The 21,706-nt window shown below is 39.2% G+C and overlaps 1 protein-coding gene across 1 annotated transcript; it reads left to right on the top strand.

The window, feature by feature from the left end:
- The first annotated feature begins 1,702 nt into the window (after positions 1-1,702).
- LOC121850154 (tyrosine-protein phosphatase non-receptor type substrate 1-like) lies at positions 1,703-21,008 on the top strand. Its single transcript, XM_042340421.1, has 8 exons — positions 1,703-1,754; positions 1,918-2,238; positions 2,843-3,160; positions 15,498-15,724; positions 16,948-17,179; positions 19,140-19,183; positions 19,982-20,092; positions 20,829-21,008. The coding sequence occupies exons 1-8, from the start codon at positions 1,703-1,705 to the stop codon at positions 20,991-20,993; spliced, it is 1,470 nt and encodes a 489-aa protein (XP_042196355.1). The 3' UTR covers positions 20,994-21,008.
- Positions 21,009-21,706: the final 698 nt, after the last annotated feature.

The following is a 21,706-nucleotide window of genomic DNA, read 5'->3' as shown; positions in this document are numbered from 1 at the left end:
CGTGGACGTCGAACTTTTCACGTAATGGCTAAAAATACACCTAACATGAAACAACTCAGTATAAAAACACCAATCGTTCTGCTGTATTTGTAAATGTCAAAGGATAATTCCATTACAAGAGTCTCGCTCACTCACATTATATATAGTGCATGGCTTATTAACATTTGCCATCAATTAGGCTGTGCATCTTGCAGTAAAGTGGTTGTACCTACACAATATATCATTATTTATGTAAAACAGATATGCATTCTTACTACATGAAGTGGTGTGTGTTTTGTGGGTGAATGTGTCTGTCTGGCAAATTGACCATAGGCACAGGCGAAGAGGAAAATCTTCAAATGTGATTTGAAGACACTTAAAAAGAAAGTGTGGTACAGGGATTGAGGCAGAAATAGCTTGAAGGGGCAGTAGAGGTATCAGGAATCCACAGAAATCCTGAGCGAGTCAAACAAAGGTACAACAGTGAACGAGGGAAACAAAAGGATAGATTATAGCTTTTCATATTATAAATATGATGTAGTCTGCATCGCCACCTGGCAAATCACCATTATGTCCCTACAATATATAATTTGCATAGATTTGTGTAAGAAAATGTCCTGCATTTATCAGATTATTTGTTACCTATGAACAACAACAATTCACATTTGTACAGCATCAATTCAATTCACTTAACAGTATATTCTGTGAAGCGTTTTGAGACGTTTTGAAGACGTAATAAGGCACAAGGATTAATATTACATCATGGCATCCTTCGCATAGCCTATAATCTTGGTGGGCTTCAAAGCATTTCGGTGGGACACTAAGTAAGGGAAAGGCAGCGGGGAGAGAGCTGGAGATAGATATGTTTCAAGAGGTAGGAATTGAGTCAGGACAAAGACGGATTGGGAAAGAGTGAGACAAATTGCGAGGTGGAGGGATTTGCAAAAGATAGGGTATAGGAATCTAATAATAATTACAGTACAATCCTTGATTGATATATCACCTTATTATGTTGTTGAGATGTTTCAAAAGAGTTTTGCAGGATATATTGTGAACTCGTATGATTGTGTTTATTTTGTGGACAAAGAACTGAAGGTTTAGCCACTGATGGTGATGCAGAGAGGGTGCAGCAAGCCATTGGAGACAGAAGATGTTGGCAGAAGACAAGGAGGATGGTTTCTAGACCGCGTGTAGAAAATGGTGGAAGCAAAGTTGAGTGGCCAGAACTTTGGCTACCAAGGGCAAGTTGGAGATGGGCCAATAATTGGAGAGTTTAGAGGGACTGGGGTACACCTTTTGATGGAGTGATTTTGAAGCAGAGCACTATGCCAGAAGAGAAGGAAAGGTTAATTTCTATAAAAGGGGACAGCTGGATAAAAGTACGAGAAGACATTTTTCGTCAGATTGGAATGTTTCTGACACAACTGGTTCCACGAGTTGATGCCCAAACCAACATTTACGATTGGACAAAGCACCATAATCTGTTAATGATGCTAAACAGAGCATTTTTTTAAAGTTTTGATACACTTAGCTTTTTTCTGCTCTTAACAGGATGGGTTATTATTTTCATAATTTTAATGCCAAACTGTGATTTCAAATTGCGTTCTCCACACCTGTTACATTTCGCGAACCCAAAGAAACAGGAAGTCAGTGTCACAGCGACCTACTCTGCATCAAATAATCCACGTTCACTTGTGACAGACCATCAGAGCCAGAGTCAGACATGGGGAGTGTTGTCTTCCTGTACCTGTCTGCCTTACACATTATTTCAACAGGTATATATGTTCATTCTATAGTTCGGTTATTCTATGAAATACTTGCAAACTTGTTTCCATGTGACATTTATCTTACATACTTACGTTTATTCCTCTTTTACTCATTTGTTTTCTCAATGGCTCACCACCTGAGAAGTCAGTGTTTGACTTTATTTTCTGACAGTTGATGGCGATTCTTCCGTGAAAGTGACTCAAATCCCCGACCATGTGGCTGCCATCAGAGGAACAAATGTTACCTTCCGCTGTATCTTCCCCTTCTCTCAAGACGGTTCAGAAGTGGAGGTGCAGTGGAATAAGAAGGGTGAGAGTGGCTATTTGGATACAAAGGAGGATAACAGGAAACTATTTGGTGTAAAAACTAAAGGAAGCAGCTTCTTCCAGTTCTTGAATGTGATTTCACAGGACTCTGGAGTCTATCGCTGTGTAGTGGTCCGTCAGGGATCAATAATCGGAACAGGATCTGGATCGCGATTAACTGTGTGCGGTGAGTGTGAATGAAGAGCGAAATTGGCATTTAGAAATTACATGAAAAGTAATAAATGCGGTGAATGCTATATCGTTATTTATATTGTTTGTACATTATAACTTTCACAATCTAGTTTTTAAAGTGCTTTGAGACATCTCGAAGATGTGATAAGGTGCTATTTTCAAATGCAATGATTATTTTATCACCACCGTTCGGCAGCGGTCAGCAGAAGCGAAATTCTATCTCAGAGCCGAAAGTACAACCAACTGAGCCACACTAACACAGTGTGCACACCTCTGCCAGGAATCCTCTATTGTTCGCGGGTTCAACCTATTGAACAGACATTTTTAAGTGATCATTTGCACCTGCCAATCATCAAAGTTAGTAATAATATGCAAGATAAAGATTATGAATAAATATTACTTGACAAAGCCACAATGTAGTTAAAGCAGGAGCAAGGCGATGCTGCTGTGAGAGGGATATTTGTGTATCTAAACAAACCTCCAATTGTACTCAGGAATCAGGAGTTTGCAAAGAAATGTATTGGATACAAATTAAAATAAAGTTTCTCCTGCTGATTGATCAAAATGAATACGATTCTCCTCCATTATCTTTTCTGCAGTTCCCCCAACTCCACTGAAGATTTTCTCTAGGAATTCACCTAAGCCTCAGACTCTTGTGTGTGAAACTGCTTTGTTTCACCCAAAGGAAATCACCTTCACTTGGTATAAAGATGGCACCGAAATTGTGCCAACACCAGAAATAAAGCTGGAAGAGTCAGGTTCCACTGAGAAGCAGAACTCAGAGGATCTCTATAAGGCCTCGAGCTCTATTGAAGTCACACAGTCTGGCCAGAATGGGTCTGTTTATACCTGTCTGGTGTCTCACGTCAGCCTCAAGACTTCAGCTATTGCCACCTTCGCTTTCCCAAAATCTAAAGGTAAGATGCTAAAAGATTTTTAAAAAGTCAACTGTTATTAATTGAATTTTCAGAGGGATGCTTTGTTGCATTGATTCATCAAGTAAATCATCTGAAGCGATTTGAGACAACAATAACGAGATAATAATAATATTAATCCTTGCATTCGATATATAAGTCGAAGTATAAAATGCATGGATTATTATTATTATTCAGCTGAAGAAAGTCAGAGCTGATCAATCACTTGATGTCTGACAGCAATCGGGTCGAAGTTGGAGGTCGAGTGTGGAGGAAGATGGGAGAGTTGGGTTTCATCATTGTACATGTGAATATGCAATACATGTCTACAGTGATGTCGCCAAGTGGGAGCATATAGATAGTGAAGAGCAGAGGACCGAGGATAGAGCCATGAGGAACATCCAATGTTCAGGAGCAAGAAACTGTGACTTGAGCGATGGAGTGTGACTGTTGTCCTGGGGAACCTGAGGGGATAGGAAGCGATGGCTGATATGATGAGAGACCAATGTGTTAAGAATGGTGATGAGGGAGTTGTGGATGATGGTCATAAAATATATTGTATCTTTTGGTGTGAAGGTTTTGCTAAACCTAACGCATATTATATACGTATAATAACTTAACATAATATAGCATCATAAAGCGGTCTAATTTTCAAACCCTTTTTAACACAAGGCGTTTGATCACAAAATGCAATTCTATTCCACAATGTTCCCTCGTTTTATTAATAACAAGTGAGCACGTTTCATTGCTTGTGATGAGGTGTCACTGGGTACCGCCGTCTTGCTCTACAATTTATGGTTTGTATTTTGTGGGGAAAATATAATTCATAACTGATATGCATAACATTTATTTTCTACTGCAATGACTGGAACTATAAATCGTTGTGCTGCACAATGTTTCACCTCAGTTTGCACTGTTTCTCCAGACAGTAAAAGTGTAACTCGATATTTATTGTGGGCTGGATGTGCAGCGGGTGGGTTCGCAGTTAAAAAGTCAACTATTGTGAATTGAACTTTCATAGCGATGTTTCGTTGCTTTGATTCATTAAGTAAATCATCTGAAGCCATTTGAGACAACAATAACGAGTTAATAATAATAATAATCGTTGCTTCCGATCTACAAGTCGCTGTATAAAATGCAAAGATTATTATTATTATTCAGCTGAAGGAAGTTAGAGCTCATCAAGGACTTGATGCCTGACAGCAATCGGGTCGAAGGTGGAGATTGAGTGTGGAGGAAGATGGGAGAGTTGGGTTTCATGGTTGTACATTTGAACATGTAATACATGTCTACAGTGATGTCGCCAAGTGGGAGCATATATAGATAGTGAAGAGCAGAGGATCGAGGATAGAGGAACATCCTGAGGAATATCCATTTTTCGGCAGCAACTGCTTGAGGGATGGAACGTGACTGTAGTCCTGGGGAACCTCAGGGGATAGGAAGCGATACCAGAGTCAATAGGAGCCAAGGGTACGGTGAATGGTGGTGAGCGGGTTGTGCAGGGTGGTGATAAAATGCATTATACTGTTTGAATGTGAAACATTTGACGTGAATCACCAAACGTTTTGTTAAACCTAACCACTAGTATCCAGGTGGAAACATCCTAAACCCACATTATTTTCAAAAAATCTTCATTTTAGCACAATGTACTTGATCACAAAATGTCTTTCCATCCCCTCATGTTCCCTCCTTTTATTAATAGCAAGTGAGTATGTTTCATCACTGTGATCAGATGTCAATGGGTACAGCCGAGCTATTTTACAAATCATGGATTTTATTTAGTGGGGGTTTCTCTGAATATCAATTGTCCATTTTGATAACCCATGTGTCACCCTCGTCTGTGTATTAAAATCAAAAACAATCATTAAAATAAAGGTGATCAGTTGTCATTAGCTACACCTATCTTAAGATACAAAATATCAAAGTGTTTTCAGTTTTGATCACCTTGTGATTTTCATTCTGAATTCTATAAAAATACAGACTGAGAATAGATATAATATTTAAACTGGTTATTGTGCTTAATACTTACATTAAAACAGTATTCATCAATTATGCACATCAATGTCTAAAGTTAACAATGCTTTCAAACATGTATATCCCTCCATAGCGCCGTAACCAGAATGTTTATCTAATATTGTATTCTATCCTGAATGCATTAATTGTGATTATCCCAGGTCACTGACAATCCAATGCAATGCGAGGGGACCTGGTTACGGTTCCCGGGCAGGGCGAGCGGTAAATTCGAACCAGATGTTAGTCGATTCATGGATTTTTTTCAAGGGTTAATAATAACTTCAAAACTTTTTTTTAAAAATAATAATAATAATTTACTCACTCAATCCACGATTGTTTGTAGGACACTGCTGTGCGCAATTGTGGTGTGAACGGGGAGGTTCTGCTTATATCTCTAATTACAGTGAAATCTCCTGTCTTCTTCAGAACAATCTCCTGCTTGAGGGACGCTATATAAATGCAGGTTGTTGTTGCTCTGAAATGGTGGCAGAATTTCAAATACAATCTCTCCAACATTTTCCAAATCCCGTAAAGCTATTACCTATCTTGCTTTTAAATATCCCACTTAAATCTACATTTCAGGCTCTTTATTTGAGTGGATTCCAAAATTCCACGTGAAGAGAAAGGTTCCACATCACTTCTGAGAGGTTTAGCCACAATGTTCAGGTTATGTCTCACTGATCACAAACTGTTCATTGCCCTAAACTGAACGAATTATTCCGAATAGAAGACGTGAACACTTTGTGAGTGATATGGGTGGGTTGTACCCGGAGATATCAAACTCACTTGGAATAAAGATGGCAGTGAAGTTAAAACGGGGATAAATTGTAATAAAGAAAGAATTCAAAGGGACTTTATGAAGTTTCGAGCTCTATAGCCACAGAGAAGAGATACCGCCGGGACAGCGCGGGGCTGGTTATTGCTGTCTGACATCTCACGGCAGCCTCCGGACTCCCGGAGTCGCAGCGACACAGTTTGTAAACCCGACACGGGATTGTATGGCAGGAAACATCTTGTCTTTCTGTCTTTTGTTGTTAAACACCTTGTTACTGGAAATTGTATTTACATTTATTTACGCTACAATTGATAATCATACAAGTTTCTCGCTGTAAACTCCATGTGTGTATATGTCTATATATAACACAATCAACTGGAGATATATAGTCTTTGAATCAAAGAATACCTCAAACCTGGGGATGTTCTTGTTTTGTTATTAAATTCTAAATATGTTTTCTACAAAATGTTATTTTTTGTCATTTACTAACTTCTAAAGTGCAATAGTGCTGCGGGTTCCACACGCAATCAGGAATCAACATGCGATTTCCACATGAAATCAGAAATTGGATTTTTAGCAGATGTCCTATGCAATAATTTTTGATTACGATGGTATCCGCTTCTCAATGGCTCGGGTTGGAACAGCGGTTATATTTGGTACATTTGAAGCTGAGCAAACAGTCTAAGGGGAACTTCTAACGCATAATATATAACTGTCTCTCTATAACTTCACTAAACACAGTGATGTTATAGTTCAGTGGTTAGAGCACTCGCCTTGCAAGCGAGACACCTGGGTTCAATTGCAGGCAGGGCGAAACCTTGCGCAACTTTCCCAACTTCACACACTTAATAATAATCCCTCTAAAACAAAACAATAATAAATTGGTCATTTTCAATCCACTTCTGTTTGTGGGACACTGCTGTGCGTAATTGGCTGCCGTGTTTCTCCCACAAATATACAGTCAATTCACTTTACAGCATATTCTGTGAAGCGTTTTGAGATGTCTAGAAGACGTGAAAAGCGCTGTATCAAATGCAAGGATTATTATTAATATTATTATATAAAAAAAACTGCCTGCTGATATTCACGACTGTTTGCTGTGGATCAATTGAATGCGCAGTTTATAATAATCGTCCACCTCATTGTAGCTTCCAATATCAATTATCTAAGAACATGTGCAGTTTCCCAATACAGTCTAATTATTCAGTAGATTTCATGTAAACATTTTACAGTGCGATATTTGTTTTCTAGGTTACCGTGGAATGTCCAACGATGTGATGGTTTTTCGGTTTGTATTATGTTTCTTCCTACTGATAGTGTTGACAATCTTCATTGTTGACTGCATTAGAGCCAAACCACTTGAATGGTAAGGCTTTCTTTGTTTCAAAATGACATTGTCTTTCGTTTACAATTATTGTGTTTATGTCGTAAGCCTTAACATTATCAATGAGAGGAAACAAGTTTATGTTGTTCGCTGACAAGCCGTCCGGCATGGAGGGCACTATATAAATCCAAGTTGTTGTTGTTGTTGGTAACCGGGACAATATTGTTCAAAATGTGGGAATTACGTTTTGCTGTGTTGGAGGATTCTCTGATAATCAGTGGTTATATAAATATCTCATCCAACTCTCCAGTTATCTGTAACAATATTGAACAGCATATTCATGTAATAACTTCCATATCTGTTACTTGGTTATCATATTAATGTTAATGTCGTCATTCATGAGATCTGCATCCCTCAGGCTGAATATTCTTGAAGATAAGTTGAAAATATATCCAGTGTTATAATAAATTGATATTGTCTTAGAGACAAATGATATCAGGCAGTCACATGTAATATTTCGGCTTCCGTCTCCAGCTCCGGTGCCCAACAAACTGAGCCAAGCAATTTAAGACATCCTTCCAACATGAAAGGTGCAATCTAACTGCAAATCATGTTATCTGAATAAGTTTAGCAACCGTGTAGAATGAAACTAAACATTTTATGTTTGCAGTCTCGTTGTAAACATTTCAGATTGAAACATCAATTTGTTTGGGTGAAAAGCAGTAATTATTACAATTAATCAAAGAATCAAAGGATTGGTGATATTCTCATTTGCACTGCTTGTTTTGTTATAGATGAAGTAAGGAAGAAACGATTAGAGGTGATTGAATTGTGCTGATGGAATTACACTGACTGGAAGAAACAGAAGATCATAAATTATGGACTGGTATTCTGTATCAAACATATTTGAGTGCATTTGATTTATACCATTTAGGAGTTGGAATGTATTTCAAATATCACCTCTTATTTGTTTTTCACCCGTTTATATGAGTAACTTCCCAAATTTTCTTCATAGACCCACGTCAAAATAAAATACATCAGCTTGGACAACTTGGCTCCAATAAACCAACACTTACTAACATAATAAAATAAACCAAACGCATCAAATATAATGTTTTTTAATTTCAGGACATACCCTGGAGTCCAGCTGTACATCAAATGTAGAACGTGTTTTGATTTTTCCAACTGCTGCTGAAAATGATGTTGGTGATGGTGTTAAGAAATCTATGTACCAGTAGCCACAGAGCCTTGTCCACAAAAGGATCCAGAAGGCGTCTACTCTTCGATCTATATTGCTTTTGTATTATTTCACTGGACCAGCCTAAACAATTCACATTTTTCAGCTCTTTAAAAATAAAAAGTATTTTAGCGTAATTCAAAAAACAATCCAATTTGTTGCTATTTGTTTCCAAGTTGGCAAACCTTTCAAATTTTGCACCAGGAAATTGAGTCAAGTTTTCATTCTCCTCCAAGGCTCAAATAAATTTTTACATTGCACACACTGTCATGTGTGAACTGCCGAGACTTGATCACCAAGTCTCATAAATTACATATTTTATTGTGTTAAAATAGAGCTATTTGTGTTTAGTAAGGATGACGGTGAGGATATTGCAAAGAATAAAGGTTTTATTGTATTTTTGTATGATATTTGAAATACCACTTGTCTAAAATCTCAAATGAAGTTCTTTGTATTGTGCATTATAATTGAACATAAAAGCTTTGATTTCATCATTTTGAGTTGCAATAAATAAAAAGTTCAATGAAGTTGAATGTGGTAATTGAGTCAATCGTTGATTGTCATTGCACCAGATGAAAGCAATGTCTAGGACAAGCGGAAATCTGTTAAATGCATCCAATCTTTGTGTTGAGCTGTATTTTAGATATATTATCCAATTTACCTTTAATACGCTTCAATAACAACTTAAGAAAATAAGAACATAAGAATTTGTTAGCCAAAAGAAGACTCATTGCCACCAAGCGCTATTGTGCCTTAAGAGCTTCCATTTTTATTGCCGCCCAGAGCGGTTGGTACTACACTTATTTTCTTCATTCGAGTTTGGTTCGATGATATGGCATCAAACTAATGTTATGGTGTAGAAAATGTGGCTTGTTTAATTATTATTTAAGCTTTTATCTGTATTGCAATGGCATCTGTTCAGTGAGCATTTGTTATGATATGTAGCCATTCGTTTTAAAAATACATCCAAGTACATCAGATGAGTGCGCTGTGGCTCATTTGGTCACACTTTCACTTCCCAGCCAGAGGTTTGTCGATTTAAGCCCCATGTCGGGACTTGGAACTCATTTCGCCCACAAATATACAGTCAATTCACTTTACAGCATATTCTTTAAAGTGCTTTAATATGTCTAGAAGATTTAAAAAGTGCTGCATCAAATGCAACCTTTTGGCTGCTGAGCAATGGATAATAATAATCTTTGCAAATGATATGGTGCCTTGTCATATCACCGATGTCTCAATGCGCTTCACAGAATACACTTGACACATTCATCTCAGCACCTCAGCCAGAGGAGGAAGCCAAGGGAAGGAATGGGGAGGGGAAACGATGACCAAAAGCCCTGTTCAAGAGTTCTTGATATGCCTTGGAAGAGGGGAGGGACTCCGGAAATAGAGATCCTGAGAGCCGGGACAAATGGCAATGTTGCGGCAGATGGAGTGGAAGGGATAGGGAGCACTGCAAACAGAAGCATCTGGTGGGTAGGCTGCAGAGGTAGGATTGGGGGGGGATGAAGAACATAGAGGAGTTTCTCACTGGGGAAAGAGGGAACTTTCTGTGAGGATAATGCCAGACACGTGGTTTGGTGTCTGTCCTTCTTCTCTACGCGATGGCCGACGGAGGCTCACATTCTCTCTCTTTCTCTCTCTCCTCAATCACTATCTCTCTTTCTCTCAATCACTCGCCCAACTATTTTCATGGCTGCTCATGCGTCATTGCTGTGTGAAAATTGGCTGCCATGTTTGATGGCAAAACACAGTTTTTGTTTCTAAATTATGTTTTATGATTGGCATACACCTTCACTCCTAGGCCACAGTCTCCTTATCCTGGGATTTTAGCCATTGTTGCTGGTTATCCCCAATATCACGTCCAAGAGGATCTTCAAATTGGACATCATTCTTCATGTGTGACCATAAATAGCCCTTCGTATTTATGGTCACACTAATTTGTGCAAAATACCTATATTCACTTGTTTTTACTGTGTAAAACTGACTTTCAAATTAAGGCTAACTTTAAGAACTTTTGACAATTTTGCTTGATGCACATTAAAAATGTGCTGGCACTCGAAGACTAGATGGGATTTTAGATCTTGATGAGCACAGTGTCCTGGACCATGCATGTTTATTTCTCTCCACACTCCCCTGCCCCCGAATGTTTTGCTACGTTTGTCTGTCAATATCCATTGGGTTACACTCATCATAGCTTTAGGGATCACGTGTGCTTACAAATTGCCCTTGCAACACACACTCAACTTCCTGAACCCTCAAAGACAGGAAGTCAAATGACACAGAAACATTTTTCGCAGCAAAACATTTATGCAGCCTTGTTGCAGATCAGCTCTTTACAGATGATCAGGGTCAAAACTGCTCAGAATCATGAGACGGGGATGTTATGTTACTGCCTCTATCTGGCCTTCTTTTTCTGATAGTTATTGATTATTTTTCGGTCAAAGTAACATTAACCCCAGAATATGTGATTGCCATCAGAGACAAACATCACCTTCCTCTGCATCATTCCTTTCCTTCATCAAACATATTATTTCAGGACAGTTTATTTATACTCTGTGTGATTCAGAAAACACCAAGAAAATAATCCCCTTCTTCTTTTCTCCAATTGAACAATCTTGGCTTCTCATGCACTCATTGTTGATCAGCCTTAAATGCCAAGTAGGTGGCCTATTGCTGAATCCAGGGCTCCATTACAATGATCATTTGCTTTTGCTGTCCGCTACCGAACACTATCCATGAGCATTATCCACAATTGAGACCGAGGATGCTGTGCAATCAAAATTCCCGTTGGATGATGCCTGATAACATGTACGGTGAATCAGATGGTTTGGGTTCAAGCCCAGGTTATAACTTTGAGCTCGTATTGACGAGGTTGACGCTCTGTCTCTTCAGTATTAATGAAACAACAATTGGTACAGTCTGCCTCTTGGACCTGGAATAAATAAAGTAGCCATGAATTAAATAATCAATTTGGGGGACTGTTGCCAAGCAAACCAGGCAAAATTTCCTTCTGTTTTTAAAGAGTGCCATGGGATCTTTAATGTCCACCTAAACAGTCAGGCGTGTCCTTGGTTCAGCTTCTCATCTGAAGGACAGTTTATCCAAAAATTCTACACCCTCCGGTACTACATTGGAGTGTCATTTTCATAACAGTGTAGTCTGTAAAATGCTTTGAGATATCTCAAAGATGTGATCTGGCGCTGTCCCAAATACAAGAATTATTATTATTTTTCTTTGTCTACATGCGTTCCATGTCCAGATATGGGGCTTGAAGTAAGGTGGAGTGTGTATCCATGGATGGTGATGCTGTCAGCACCTGAGGTGTGGAAGTGCTGACAGGAGCCAATCAGGAGAGCCTCAGTCTTGTTGATGTTCAACTAAAGAAAGTTAGCTCTCATCCCGCCATTCCCTTCATGAACACATCCAATCCGGTTTCCGTGATACCCACAGCACACAAACAACCCTGGTCAAAGTGACAAATGACATTCTGTCCATCTGGGAACAGGGTTCACTCTGCTTCCTTGTCCTTCTTGACCTCACTGCTGCCATCGACACCGTTGACCATTCTATCCTCATCCACCACCTGTCTTCTCACCTCAACCTTCATGGTTCTTTCCTTGAATGGTTCAGATCATACCTCTCACACCACCTACACTTCATCTCACCAACGGTTTCTCCTCTAGTTCTGCACCATCTCTTGCGACGTTCCTTAGAGTTCTGTCCTTTCTCCACTTCAACATCTATATGCTCCCTCTTGGTGAAATCATCCACAGACATGGGGTCAACTGCCATGGATGCAGATGGCTTGCTACTGAACGTCTCTGCATCCGCCCTTGACTCCAGGACCACTGCTGTCCTAACAGAATGTCTGTCACACTCCGGTCCTGGATGAGAGCTAACTTTCTTCAGTTGAATATCAACAAGACTAAAACCCTCCTGAAGGCTCCATTCAGTGCCTCCACACCTCAGCTGCTGACAGCATCATCATCCATTGATGCACACTGCATCGTACTAAGCCAGTCCAGAACCTTGACGTCTTCTTTGACCCTCAACTATCCTTTCTATCCCACATCCATACCACAACCCACTCTGCTTTCTCCCACCTCTGCAGTATCGCCCGGCTCCACCACTGTCTCACATCACAGGACGCCGAAACCCTCTTACATGCATTCATAACACCGAGGTTTGACTATGCAAACTCCTTGCTACTCAACCTCCCCAATCCTCCCTCCATAGGCTGCAGATCATCCAGAACTCTGCAGTTCATGTCCTCTCTCGCACCAGGCTCCGTGACCCTATCACCCCCATTGTCGCCCAACTCCACTGGCTTCCCATCATTCGGGATCCTGGAGTTCACCTTCAAAGCCCTCCATGTCCGCCCCTACCTCTGTGACTCCCTAAAACCCTACAATCCTGCCCGATTCCTCCGCTTAGGGGCTCCAGCCTGCTTCACGTTCTCCACCTTGCCCACAACCATTGGCGGGCGGGCCTTCCGCCACTCAGCCACTACCCTCTGGTGCTCCATCCCACAGTACCTCCACCTCACCCCCTGTCCCTTGCCTCCTTCAACACCCATCTCAAGACCCTTCTTAACAACCATGCTTTCAATCACCCTGCTTCCATACCCCTGCCCTACACACTCCCCAATCACGACCCCAGCTTGGGTCCAATACACGGACTATCCAATGCCTTGGGACATCCTACAGACGTGAAAGGTGCTGTACAAGCGTAGATGCTATACAAACACTGCGTCTTTCATGTGGTACTTTATCAAATGAGTAAGGAAGCACATGTTTGCAAGCTCTGATCTTTCACACTGGGACATTCCCAGTTTATGTTGGGTTGGTTGATGTCGCCCTTCAGTACTGCCTTCTTTTTCTCATATACACTTCTAATAATATCATTGCTTTGTTATAGCAGCGGCGTAAGTCACGGACCCCAAATAGTCTACAAGCTTTTTTCTTATTGAGCACATCTTGCCATCCAAACACATCAAGAGGATCTCATACTATGACTGATCCTGCAATGTTGGTTCATCTGCATTAAGTTCCAGGGTACTCCTTATACACATGGCTAACTTAAAAGCAGACACAATTCACCCAACGCAGTGAAAAAGTTGAAGCGTGGGCGTTGAACTATTCATGTAACTGCTACAAATATATCTAACATGAAACAACTAAGCATTAAAACACCAATCATTCTGCTGTATTTGTAAATGTCAAAGGATAATTCCATTGCAAGAGTCTCGCTCTCTGACATTATAAATAGACCGCAGGTTATTAACTTTTTCCATTATTTAGGCTGTGCCTAATGTTTTAAAGTGGCTGTACCTACACAGTATATCATTATTTACATAACAACAGATATGCATTCTTAGTACATGAAGTGGTGTGCATTTTGTGGGCAAAAATGCCTGTCTGGCAAATTGACCATAGGTACAGGCGAAGTGGAAAATCTTCAAGTGTGATTTGAAGACACTTAAAAAGTTTGTGGGGTACAGGGATTGAGGCAGGATTAGCTTGAAGGTGCCAAAGGCATCAGGTACACATAGAAATCCTGAGCCAGTCAAACAAAAGTGCAACAGACGAACGAGTGCAATAAAAGTGTAGATTACTGCTTTTCATAGCATAAATATGATGTAGTCTGCATCACCATTTGACAGACCTCCATAATGTCCCTACAATATATAATTTGCATATATTTGTGTAAGAAAAGTTCCTGCATTGCTCAGATTATTTGTTACCTATTAACAAGACCAATTCACATTTGTACAGCATCAATTCAATTCACTTTACAGTATATTCTGTGAAGTGCTTTGAGAGGTCTCGAAGACATAAAAAGGCACAAAGATTATTATTACATTGTGGCATCCTTCGCATAGCCTATAATCTTGGTGGGCTTCAAAGCGTTTGGGTTGGACACTGAGCAAGGGAAAGGCAGCGGGGAGAGAGATGGACATAGACATGTTTCAAGAGGGAGGAATTGAATCAGGACAAAGGCAGATTGGGAAAGAGTAATCTAATAATAATTACAGTACAATCGTTGATTGATATTTCAACTTATTATGTTGTTGAGATGTTTAAAAGGGTTTTGCAGGATATATTGGGAAATGGTGCGACTGTGTTTATTTTGTAGGCAAAGCAACCAAAGTTTCGGCCATTGATGGTGATGCAGAGAGGATGCAGCAAGCCATTGGAGAAAGAAAATGTTAGAAGGAGACAAGGAGGATGGTTTTCAGCAACGAGTGAAGAAAAAGGTGGAAGCAAATTTGAGTGGCCAGAACTTTGGTTACCAAGGGCAAGTTGGAGATGGACCAGTAATTGGAGAGTTTAGACGGATGGGAGTACACTCTTTGATGGAGTGGTTACTGTGGTTTTAAAGCGGAGAACTATGCCAGAAGAGAGGGAAAAGTTAATTTCTATCAATAGGGAACAGCTGGATAAAAGTAAAGAAGACATTTTTCATCAGTTCGGAATGTTTCTGACATAACTGGTTTCACAAGTTGATGCTCAAACCAACATTTACAGATGGAGAAAGCACCAAAATGTATTAATGGCACTAAACAATGTTTTGTTTTAAGTTTATAGATTCTTAGCTTTTTTCTGCTCTTGGTTATTACTTTCCCAATTTTAATGCAAAAGTGTGATTACAAATTGCGTCTACCACACCTTGTACATTTCACAAACCCAAAGAAACAGGAAGTCAGTGTCACACAACCCACTCTGTATAAAATAATACACGTTCACTTGTTGCAAGCCATCAGAGCCAGAGACAGACATGAGGAATGTGGTCTTTCTGTGCCTGTCTGCCTTATATATTATTTCAACAGGTGTGTATGTTCATTCTATAATTCAGTTCTTCTATGAAACATGTGCAAATTGTTTCCGTGTGCCATTTATCTTAAATAGTTACATTTATTCCTCTTTTACCCATTTGTTTTCTCCATAGCTTACCATCTAAGAACTCTGACTTTATTTTCTGACAGTTGCTGGCGATTCATCGTTGAAAGTGACTCAAATCCCCGACCATGTGGCTGTCATCAGAGGGACAAATGTCACCTTCCACTGTATCTTTCGCTTCCCTCAAGATGGTTCAGGAGTGAAGGTGCAGTGGCATAAGGAGGGTGAGAGCGGCTATTTGGATACAAAGGAGGATCGCAGGAAACTATTTGGTGTAAAAACTAAAGGAAGCGGCTTCTGCCAGTTCCTGAATGTGAGTTTACAGGACTCTGGAGTCTATCGCTGTCTAGTGGTCCGTCAGGGATCAATAATTGGAACAGGACCTGGATCACAATTAACTGTGCGCGGTGAGTGTGAATGAAGAGCAAAATTGGTGTTTAGAAATTACATAACAAGTAATAAATGCGGTGAATGCTATATCGTTATTTATACCGTTTGTCCATTAATAACTTTCACAATCTGGCTTTTAAAGTACTTTGAGCTGTCTCGAAGATGTGATAAGGCGCTATATTCAAATGCAATGATTATTTTATCACCATCATTCAGCAGTGGTCAGCAGAGCAAAATTCTAACGCAGAGGTGAAAATACAACCAACTGATCCACACTAACACAGTGTGCACACCTCTGCCAGGAATCCTCTATCACCTCTGTTCGACGCTTCAACATGTTGGTTAGGCATTTCTAAGTGATCATTTCTACCTGCCAATCATCAAAGTTAGTAATAATATGAAAGATAAAGGACATGAATATAATAATAATAATAATTCTTGCATTTGATATAGCGCTTTTCACGTCTTCCCGACGTCTCAAAGCACTTCACAGAATATACTGTAAAGTGAATTGACTGTGTATTTGTGGGTAAAATGCGGCAGCCAATTGCGCACAGTAGTGTCCCACAAACAGTCGTGGATTCAAGTGACCAATTTATTGTTGTTTTGTTTCTTGAGGGATTATTATTAGGCGTGTGGAGTGTGGAAGCAAAATTAAATTCAGATTTTGATTTATAAATGGTTTCAGATCTTGAATATTTCTGCAGTAAATTATAAAGGAAATATACCAGTGATATCACCTTATGTGGATGGTTTCTGAGCTCTGTAAGTTGAGGGAAAGTGAGTAGGTATATCAAAACTCCCAAATGAATTCCAATGTATTACAAACTTAACCATAAATATTAATTTAAAATATTAATTGATAAAAGCACAAAGTAATTAAAGCAGGAGTAAGGCCAACGCTGCTGTGAGAAGGGATATTTGTGTATCTTAGAAAACCTCTATTTGTACTCAGGCGTCAGGAGTTTGCAAAGAAATGTATCGGATATAAATCAAAATAAAGTTTGTCCCATCGGTTGATCAAAATTAACACGATTCTCCTCCATTATCTGTTCCACAGCTCCCCCAACTCCACTGAAGATTTTCTCTAGAAATTCACCTAAGCCTCAGACTCTTGTGTGTGAAACTGCCTTGTTTCACCCAAAGGAAATCACCCTCACTTGGTATAAAGATGGCACCAAAATTGTGCCAACACCAGAAATAAAGCTGGAAGAGTCAGGTTCCACTGAGAAGCAGAACTCAGAGGATCTCTGGAAGGCCTCGAGCTCTATCGAAGACACACAGCCTGGCCAGAATGGGTCTGTTTATACCTGTCTGGTGTCTCACGTCAGCCTCAAGACTTCAGCTTTTGCCACCTTCGCTTTCCCAAAATCTAAAGGTAAGATGCTAAAAGATTTTTAAAAAGTCAACTGTTATTAATTGAATTTTCAGAGGAATGCTTTGTTGCATTGATTCATAAAGTAAATCATCTGAAGTGATTTGAGACAACAATAACGAGATAATAATAATATTAATCCTTGCATTCGATATATAAGTCGAAGTATAAAATGCATGGATTTTTATTATTATTCAGCTGAAGAAAGTCAGAGCTGATCAATCACTTGATGTCTGACAGCAATCGGGTCGAAGTTGGAGGTCGAGTGTGGAGGAAGATGGGAGAGTTGGGTTTCATCACTGTACATGTGAATATGCAATACATGTCTACAGTGATGTCGCCAAGTGGGAGCATATAGATAGTGAAGAGCAGAGGACCGAGGATAGAGCCATGAGGAACATCCAATGTTCAGCAGCAAGAAACTGTGACTTGAGGGATGGAGTGTGACTGTTGTCCTGGGGAACCTGAGGGGATAGGAAGCGATGGCTGATATGATGAGAGACCAATGTGTTAAGAATGGTGATGAGGGAGTTGTGGATGATGGTCATAAAATATATTGTATCTTTTGATGTGAAGGTTTTGCTAAACCTAACAGATATTATATACATGGAAGCATCCTAAAACTGCTTAATTTTCAAATTCTTTTTAACACAAGGCATTTGATCACAAAATGTAATTCTATTCCATAATGTTCCCTCGTTTTATTAATAACAAGTGAGCACGTTTCATTGCTTGTGATGAGATGTCACTGGGTACAGCCGTCTTAAACTACAATTTATGGTTTGTACTTTGTGGGGATTCCTGTGAAAATCAGTGGTACGTTTTGGTGTCACCTCGCCTGTGTAATAAAATCAAGAGCATTAATAAAAATACGCGCGATCAGATGTCATTAATTATACTACAAAATATCAAACTCTTTTCGGTGATGCTCCTGTCATTTTTTTTCTTATTTCAATAAATGCACAGATTAAGATTAGTCATAATATTTAAACAACTTATTGGGCTTAATACTCAGTTTGAATCACTGCGAATATAATTCATTAATGATATGCATAACATTTGTATTCTACTGCGATGAGTGGAAGTCCAAATTGATGCGCTGCACAATGCTTCACCTCACTTTTCACAGTTTCTCTAGGTAGTAGCAAGGTAACCCATTATTTATTGTGGGCTGGATGTGCAGCGGGTGGTTTCGCATTTCTGGCGCTTGTGATCATATTTGGGAAGCGATGCCAATTAAAAAAGAAAAACGGTAAGAAAATTCTGATTTCATTGCAATTAATTGTAAATATTACACATTGATACAAAACTTTAGAAAGCACCACTGGGTTAGCAAATGGAAAAAAGTGTCTTGATTGTTACTTCAAATTCGAAGGTAGAAGCTACGGTTATACAATGCCAATTACTGGTAGTTATTGCAACAGATTAGGGACTGTAATCATTTCACATGGTGAACTTTAGTATCCCAGAATTTCTCATTTTACAACATCCAGTGTCTGAAATCTGCTCTAACCTATTGCAATCGGCTTCAAATACGATGAATTACATGCATTTGTAAGAAACTCTAGTGATGAATGGCATCAAATAAATGCAGGGACTCACAGCAGATGTACATCAGCAATAGAATTCAGTTAAATATTATATTGAAATTGTGACATAAAAAATATGTTTTTATTATGGAGAGTCCCAGGTGAGTGGCCTCGGCCAAGAGGAGAAATGAAAATGATTAAGGAATAGTGGATAGGCGTTGCCAAGTTTGAAATTTAAAATGTTCAAGGGAAAGAGTTCCACTGTTTTGAGGATTTCGGAAAGTATGAGTGAAGGGGAGATTCAGAGAGAAGGAAAAGGGTGCAGGCGAATATTTCTATTTCACTCATCCTGAAATGTAGAGCAATAATATTATTCTAGTGTTAATATTGAAACTGAGTAAATATTTCATTCAGTAAATTTAATTTATATTTAGGATCAAAGGGAAACCTGACTCAATTGGGCAATCCTGAAGATCAGGTAAGTCTATCACCAAATTATTTGGGTGACCAATGGACCAATTCAGTGATTATCATTGTGGCCGGTATCATTCCAAACATCTTAAAATGCTTCATGAACAATCGTTGTCTTTGTAGCGACTCTATTTGGTCGAACCAACTTACACACAATATGGTCCGATAAACTGTCATGAAGTGTTTCGCCAATTTATCATGATTACCATTCGCGAGGACACCGGACAAACCTCATTCTGTGTTAGAAGATTCTCAAATGATCTTTAAAGTAAACTTAACAAGAATACAGGAACTTGGTTTGACAACCAACCTCCAACAAGGTAGAGCTCATGTTCACTTGGACTGTGAACTGAAAGTTTCCCACCTTAACATCATTCCTTCAGAATTACAGACCTATTTATTTCCCTTTTCAGGATTAAGCTGTTACTTAAATAAATAAATAAATAAATAAAGTTTGCTGACAGTAATTTAATTTTCTAGTAATCCTTCAGAGTCAGCCATATGACTTGGAACACGAGGAGTCCAAGCATGTTTTAAGTGATAATATTTTAAGTGATAATTCTTGTTTGATCCATCTAATCAGATATGCAACATATTTTCACGGGCATAGATTGCAAAACATCAGTTGCAAAAATGAATTTCACTGCCTCCAGACAGAACTCGATCTTCTTAATGAAGATATGTCTTTAACTATTTCAACTTGACAGCAGTTTATTTCCCCTAAATCCTCCACTTATTCAATTCCATGGTCAAAGATGACAGACCAAGAAAGGCAACGGAACAACCACGTAACTTTGTTTTACAGGCGGGGGAGGCAGCAGCGGGTGACAACGTGGCTTATGTAACATTGGATTTGAGAAGTTCCAATAAAACTCCAAGAACTAAACATCAGGAAGACAGGACAGTATACGCCCAGGTACACAGCATGGAGAAACCTTGTATTGGACAGGTTTGGTAAATTGGGTTCATTGACTTTCATCGTTATTATTTTGTCCCCTCCTCCAATCTTCTACCTCGTTTTCGATGCTGCATTTAGTTGTGGAACATTTTCAGCTTTCCAGGATTCAACCAATATCATTTATTTATCTAAAGATAATGAAGATATGTAAAACGGATCAATTTTAGGGAGTGTTGGCGAAAAGGCGGGTAAATGGGAATCAATAGATAATTCTTTCAAACATACAGCACGTGTACGATGGGCCGTCTGGTCTTCTGAGCTATATAGTCCTTAGATTTTATCTTTATAAATGAGTCAACAATTCAGCAAATAAATTAACGAGGATCAGAGATATTACAATCCAGACGTCCTGAGATGTCAATGTCCCACAGAGCAATCAGGAATTGCAGCACTAACTGATCTTCGCCAACCCATGAAAGCAGTTGTCAGCTCATCGTTGAGATCTAAAACCCTTAAATCTGCAGCTACATATCGCAGTTTGCAATACATTTACCAATCGTCCATGGGGTGAAGCGTTTGGAATAATGTAACCTAAAACGTGTTGCATACATGAGGGGAAGAGATAAGAGAGTTATAGGAGCAAATAGGAAGGGATGGAGCTCGTGTGAAGTATAAACACCGGATGGTCAGTTCCTGTACCATTCTATGTACATCTCTCTGTGTAACAAAGACAAACCAAACATTGTTTTTGCAGACCAAGCGAGGAGCAGCCGCTAACAAGCTGACATACGCTGCTCTGGATTTGCCTCGCTCCAAAAATACAGGAAAAGCTAAACACAGCGACAAGAATTCAGAGTATTCCGAGGTAAAGACCAGAAACTACGAAGATGGCACTTTCATGGAGTCAGGAACCGCATAATGTCACAATAATAGACAATTATCGATGCAGATTCCTCACAGTTCCCTTCTAATGTAGACTAGTTACAGTGTGTACATCAATGTGGTGTGTTATTGTGTCACTGCTCTGACACTGCAGGAAGACATAATGTTTGATTAGTTTGTATTACCTATCATTTATCAAGTCAATGCAATTTCAACTTCAAATTTGTATAATACTAATCTGATAATGTCGCTGAGCTATAAACTATAATAGTTTATAAAAGCTAAGAAGCTATTGTATCACTGGAACAAAATATACCAATACAAATCTAGAACCAGTTTCTAATAGTTTGTAAGACTGTGAAGCGGTTTTGTCGACTTTCAATAAACAAAAGTTATGAAACGTAATGTGTTGGGATTGATTTGTTCAATCTATATCTTCGATAGAATCGGATAAAATTAAATAACTATAAAATGGAATTCTTAAGCGTTGTTTCAGATGGAGCTTAACCAAGTACTTACTGCTGGGCTTCAGACATAGATTATGATGATTCTTTAACGTTCAGTAATGTTTCTCTCTCTCTCTGGGAAATCCAAACATTTTATGTATTAGTCACTAATTGAATGATTGGCCGAAGAGCTGCCCCTTTAGTTGATTCCTGCTATCATCATTCCATTGACCGTGGAGCCAATTTCAACAACAAATATCCGGTTGAATACCCACAACATTTGTATGTAGATTTCATGATCAAT

The sequence above is a fragment of the Callorhinchus milii genome, unplaced genomic scaffold (genome assembly GCF_018977255.1).
Source record: "Callorhinchus milii isolate IMCB2004 unplaced genomic scaffold, IMCB_Cmil_1.0 Scaffold14, whole genome shotgun sequence".
NCBI classification, from domain to species: Eukaryota; Metazoa; Chordata; class Chondrichthyes; order Chimaeriformes; family Callorhinchidae; genus Callorhinchus; species Callorhinchus milii.
Note: the sequence above shows the minus strand (reverse complement) of the source record. Positions and strands in the feature narration are given on the sequence as shown.